Source organism: Pleurodeles waltl, chromosome 7 (assembly GCF_031143425.1).
Source record: "Pleurodeles waltl isolate 20211129_DDA chromosome 7, aPleWal1.hap1.20221129, whole genome shotgun sequence".
In the NCBI taxonomy this organism is placed as follows: Eukaryota; Metazoa; Chordata; class Amphibia; order Caudata; family Salamandridae; genus Pleurodeles; species Pleurodeles waltl.
In genome coordinates this window covers 9720406-9726732 of record NC_090446.1, presented here as the reverse complement: position 1 = coordinate 9726732, position 6327 = coordinate 9720406, and the positions used below count along the sequence as shown (strand labels likewise).

General features: G+C 45.2%; 1 protein-coding gene across 9 annotated transcripts in view; it reads right to left on the bottom strand.

Moving 5' to 3' along the window:
- Nucleotides 1-742: 742 nt before the first annotated feature.
- LOC138303538 (uncharacterized) overlaps nucleotides 743-6327 on the bottom strand; it is a 176857-nt gene continuing 171272 nt past the window's right edge. For 8 of the 9 annotated variants that reach the window (XM_069242764.1, XM_069242759.1, XM_069242762.1 and 5 more), the window contains one exon: nucleotides 743-3510. In XM_069242764.1, coding sequence (XP_069098865.1) covers nucleotides 2351-3510 — 1160 coding nt within the window. In that variant the 3' untranslated portion in view covers nucleotides 743-2350. The remainder of the gene's footprint in view (nucleotides 3511-6327) is intronic. The other variant, XR_011205410.1, reaches the window with a different exon arrangement.

The window sequence follows — 6327 nt, the reverse complement described above, 5'->3', positions numbered from 1 at the left end:
CACCGTTTTGTGATACACTCAGGGAATGGACATTAGTCCAACGCTCACTATAAGGGCATGCTTGAGTCCCACCAGGTCACACAACAGGTTCTGTACCTCACATTACCAAACAGAGGTCAAAACCTCTGCACACCCGCTCAGTTACTGTGATATGAGGGCCAAAACAAAAGTCGAGATACTCAGGACAGGGGAACATGGCTATTTACCATACAAGAAACAATCCTGACCCAACACATCAACTTAAGTTTTATTCTGGATGCCAGAGAAAGCCAGTGAAAGTCTTTTACTACAAGAGATCTGTGTTTGTACTTTCTGATTCCACGTTGAATGCTGATCCCTCTGCATATAATGGCTATCATAGGTGTCAATAAAACGCTTGACATGCTCTAGATAGTAGAGTTTGCACAGCCCAAGGCAAATTATAACTTTACCCTGAACAATGGTGCAGGAGTCCTCAAAGTGAAGTAGCAGTTTATGTTTTTAGGGAGTGCAGGGGTGTACCTGATGAAGGAAAGGCGACCTCCCTAAACACTGGCCTGATCAAAGCACTGTCTTCAGCTTTAACACTCGGATCTTCCTCTGTCACACATTATTCCAGTCTTTGAGCATCAGCACTGTGACAATATTATCAATAGCTGAATGATGCTTTGTGTAATATCTGAAACAATACTGCACATCCTTTAACAGCAAAAGGATCATACAGAACAAATAGATGGCAGGCAGGTCTTTAGAAGAGCAGGTGTAACAGATGAATTGGTTTTATTTGAGGCTCAAACACTAAACTGGATCCCAACCCACACAAGTGTAATTGCAACAAGTTGATGGCTCGACAGACACAAATACAATGCAACTTATTAATGTGGGAGTTGCTTCACATGTTTCATAATTAAACCAATACTGATGCACAGAGCAAGACCTTTATCAAAGTGCAATAGAATTCATCTCCTCTTAAAAGAAATCCAGCCTCACCAGGATGTGAGGCTGTGATGGCACACAAGTTCCATTCAGCATATAGATGAACCTGATATAATTCGGTGATGTGCTCTCACTCCCATTTTGGCACACAGGGTAGGTACTCGGATATGTCTGACAGACAGGACTTAAGCACGTAGGTTTCTTAGGAATGCTCTAAACACCCTCTCCAGGCTATACCCTTTTGGTGGGGCTGTTGGTACCAGGTTTCCATTTCTAGGCAGTCCACAGTATTGCATTGTTAGGTCACTGTGACAACACAAATTATTTTCTTCATGTTTAATTAACCAGAAATGTGTTGTCTATGCTGGTTCCGATTCATTCTTAGGCATCTTCGTAAGGTGCAACATCCCATACACAGCACAACCGAGGGCCAACTAGTTGTACTGTCTCTTTGAAATACCATCCCCTGCATCCTCAATAAACCATTCCACATGTCTGTGCTCCTTCTATGAGTCTTCTGGGAGTGGATGGAGAAAATGATCCCATTCTTCACTCTGATGTTTCCCGTCACTTTTGTGGCTCAGGACAGACAGGATTCATCAGATTGACTTGTGTCAACGCACAGGGTTGAAGAGTAGATGTATCACCATACTCCTCTTTCATGATGGTTCCAGGTACAACCCATCTCACGCACTGTTTGATTACATTGTTTGGGCTGGAACTTGCTAAAAGTAAGTCCTGTTATCCTGCTGGCCAACGAATGTCCACAATGTGCGCCAGCGCGGTGTGGAAGGAAGGTGCTGGACATTCGAATCTTGATGAGAAATGCTCTTCGGCAGGCTGCACCAGTTTACATCAATGGGAAATACTAATCAATATGTTTTCTATATTCAACTCATCTCCTTTAGAATACAAAAACAGATTGGTGGTCTTAGGTCTGAACTGCACCTCGTTTGGTAGAGCCAGTTTCTTCAAATAGTAATGGTCTCCGTGTCAGTGCCGAGGTTCTGGACTGAGCCTTATGGCAATGTGGCGTTAGGTTGGCTTTTTAGAAATGTAACATAATATAACAACATTATAATCATTGAACGTATAAAAAATGAACCTCTGAATACATTAATGGCAGAGCATTGTTAACCTTCTTCCTGTCACAACATGAATTTAAGAAACAAGAACTTCTTTGTCATTATAGTGTATTAAACCATGCAACGTTCTCCTAGATCAAGTCACCCAGCAAAATGTGCATTATGAACTCTGACCACCCTCCCAATAGGAAAATGATGTGAAATAAACGTATACATCTGAACAGATTGAATGACCCGTACTGCTCTTGAGGCACATAATCCAACGATAGATTTATTTTATTTTTGGGGCTGTAAGTATTAGGCCTGGATTACTGCCCTTTCATACTAGATTAGGTGAGATCTACTTGAGCTCAGTCTACGATTTCAAAGCTGAACTCTTTTGTGTGGATCTTCTGGTGCCTAACAAGAGAGTCCCTTCGACTCAAGATTTTTCCACAATCTGTACACTCGTATGGTTTCTTGTTGGTGCTCACCTTCAGATGCCTACTACAAGTTGCTTTTTCATGCAAGGGTTTCACAGGTAAAAGAGACACAGGAGGTTTTTCTCTTGTGTGTATTTTCTGGTGTCTCTTAAGATGCCACTTTTCAGAGAAGCTTTTCCCACATGTCGTACAATTATAAGGTTTTTCTCTTGTGTGTAATTGTTGATGCCTATTAAAACCTCTCTTTCGACTGAAGCTTTTCCCGCATGCACTACAGTGGTATGGTTTATCTCCAGTGTTTAGCTGAACTTCCCTATCATTGACTCCTAAAGTAGATGGTGTTGATCGGCTAAGGTTTGTTCTGTGCTTTTTTTGGTGCCTGGTAAGAAGTCTATTTTCACGGAAACTTTGCCCGCATTCACTACAGTCATAAGGTCGTTCTCCGGTGTGTATTTTCTGGTGCCTGACAAGAACTGCTCTTTCGCTGAAGCTTTTTCCACATTCATTACACTGATGTGGTTTCACCCGGGTGTGTGTATTTAGATGCCTCACTAGAATTCTCTTTTCATTGAAGCTTTTCCCACATTGCGTACACTGATAAGGTCGTTCCTCTGTATGTGTCCGCTCGTGTTGAACAAGTTTGGACTTTGCTGAAAACGCTTTTTCACACTTTGTGCATGCATAGGGTCCATGTTCACTTGGTGTTCTCCTAACTCTGATGTAACGGACATTCTGAAACGAAGTCTGCTCACTTTCAGGATATGAATATGAATACAGGCTCAAACCTTGCTGTGCATCAAAGTCACATGGCAGAACACTGCTCACAGAACTCTCAGGTGGACGGTAGTCATCTGATCTTTGGATACAGTCTGCTCTCTTATGTAAATCAGTATGTTGACTGCAATCGGTTTCTTCTCGCAGTCCCTTATCATTTTCTGGGCACAGCTGGTGCATCAGGTGTATTTTCCTTTCAGATATCTGTATCTCTCTTGTTCTGAGTGTTCGTGTTGTGGTGTTGAACAGTGAAGCTTCATATTTGCATTTTGCTGAATTTCTTAAGCTCCACTTTTTGACCATGCTTCCATCACCTGTCAAGAAGGATAAAGGAACAGTATTAGCGTGCTCAAAGTGAGATCATGTAGGTTAAGAATTCATTAAGAGGCGCTGAAGTTTGGTGCTCCCATGAAAAGAAACAAAAGAGTTTCAATCTCTAAGAAAGTAGAAATGTCAGGTGTGTGTGTGTGACACACACACATACACAGGGCCAGATGTACGACCCTCATTGTTCATACACTCGCAATTCGCATTTTTTTGTGACTCTCAATTAGCATTTTTTTGCGTCTAGCAAACACTGATGTACAACAATGTCTGAGACACTGTTTGCGATTCCCAAATGGGTTGCAAATTACCTGCCTCATTGATATTCATGAGGCAGGTCGCATTTTGCAACGCATTGGGAATGGCTTTCACTCACCAGGATGGTGGCCTCCTGGGGTCAGCAGACCACCATGTCTGTGACTGCTTTTAAATAAAATAGTTTTTTTTTTGGGAGGGGGGAGGAGCTTGGGATGCATTTCAAAGACAAAAAATACAAGTTTTCTTTTCTTTCATTATTTTTTTTATTTTTTTTAAGAAAGCAGGTAGTGGCACATAGGACGATTGTCTGCTTTGAAAAAATGTTGGCGCTCCCATTCACAAAGGGCAAAGAGTTGGTAAAGTATGAATGTTTTGCAACCACATTCCTGGTTGAAAAACATTCATATATAGCACTCCCTATTAGGAAGGGACACCCTTTGCATACTCCTTCCCAATACCAAATCGCAAATTCAAAATGCAAGTTCTTAACAAGTTACTTTTGCACCTGGCCCTTTTTGCCGGGTCATCCCAAATCTATTTGCCTCCTTCCTCCTAATTTTTCTGACCAGATTTGTTGGCTTTAGGACTCTGGGCACTTTACCACTGCTAAACAGTGCTAAACTAAAGTGCATATGCTCTTTGTGTAAATTGTACTGTTGATTGGTTTATCCATGATTGGAATATTTGATTTACTGATAAGTCCCTATTAAAGTGCACTAGAGGTGCCCAGGGCCTGTAAATCAAATGCTACTAGTGAGCCTGCAGCACTGGTTGTGCCACCCACATAAGTAGCTCTGTAATCATGACTCGGACCTGCCACTGCAGTGTCTGTGTGTGCAGTTTTAAACTGACAATTCGACTTGGCCAGTGTACCCACTTGCCAGGCATCAGCCTTCCCTTTTACTACATATAAGGCACCCCTAAGGAACGCCTTACGTAGCCCCATGGGCAGGGTGCAGAGTATATTTAAGGCAGGACATATACTAAGGTGTTTTATATGTCCTAACAGTGAAACACTTCCAAATTTGGCTTTCACTGTGCAAGGTCTATCTCTCTGATAGGTTACCATGGGGGCTGCCTTTAAATATCCTTAAAGCGCAGATTTCCTTTGGGCGCAGATAGAAATATGGAGCTTAGGGTCTCTGAACTCTCAATTTAAAAATACATCTTTTAGTGAAGTTGGTTTTTAGATTGTGAGTTTGAAAATGCCACTTTTAGAAAGTAGGCATTTTCTTGCTTAATCCATTCTGTGATGCTTCCTGTTTGTGGATTCCCGTCTGGGTCAGTTTGACAGTTGGGCTGTTCACACCTCTCCTCTAGACAGTGACACAAAGGGGGCTGGGGTGTAGCCTGCATATCCTGATGAGCCACCTCTGCTGGAAGGGAGGGGAGGAGTGGTCACTCACACCTGAAAGGACTGTGCCTGCCCTCAAACAATGTAGTCTCCGACCCCCTGGTGTGTCTGGGGCCTGGCCTGGACGAGGAAGGATCTTGCAAACACTTGAGACTTTGCTTTGAAGTTTGCCAACTTCAAAGGCAGAACAGGGTATAAGAAGAAGACCCAAAACCCAAGACATTTAGAATCTTTCTGGAATCAAGAGGAACCTCTGCCAAGGAGAAGAGCTGAAAAGTTGGAGTACTGTCCCTTTGCTATGTTGCTTTGTTGGACTGGCCTGCAGTTGCTAGGAATGCAAAGGCTGAACTTTGCTGTGTGTCCTGTTTGAGAAAGTTCTCCAAGGGCTTGGAGTGGAGCTTGCCTCCTGTTGGAAGTCTCAGGGATACCAAAGACTTCAGTTTCCTCGACCTGCAACACAGGGAACTGTGTGCTTTGTGCTGTTCAAGAGGAGAAACTACTGCAACGCCGCAGGTGGCCTGCACCGAGACCTGTCGACGCCGCACAGAGTTGCATTGCCCTGCCCCGCTTTGCACCGCGATCCTGGTCTTACCAACGCCTTCATCGGATGACTTCACCGAGCCGCTGCACGCACTGTTACCTGTGGGCCCCGCACTCAGGCATTGCCTGCTCACACCACAGCCTGGGCATCCCAACGCCGCGGCTCCTGCTGACAACGGTGCCGCTGCCTGCACCGTGGCCTGTGGACACCACTCGTGAGGTACACGAAGCACCGCCCTGTCCCGCACTGCAGCCCCGGTCCACCGACGCCAGCATCATCGACTCCAGTGCCGTTGCCAGGCATCCTGTCTGCACCGTGGCCTGTGGACACCGCTCATGAGGGTCATGAAGCGTCATCTCAACCCGCACCGCTGGCTTGGGCCTACCAACGAAAGCGCTTCAGCAACGCCGCTGCCTGTACAGTGACCTGGTGACACAGCACGTCGCGTCGCACCGCCCCGCTTCACACCGCAGCCCTGGCCTCACCGATGCCGCTGGACGCCCCTCACCAAGCCCCGACGCCATCCACACTAGTGCACCTGATTTCATCAGCCGGGGTTCGATCCTTGAAGTGCGTGACTTCAAGGGCCCGACGACTCCGGAACCGACGCCACTCTCCGAAGCTCACCGCGAGGATCACGACGCCCTGCAAATC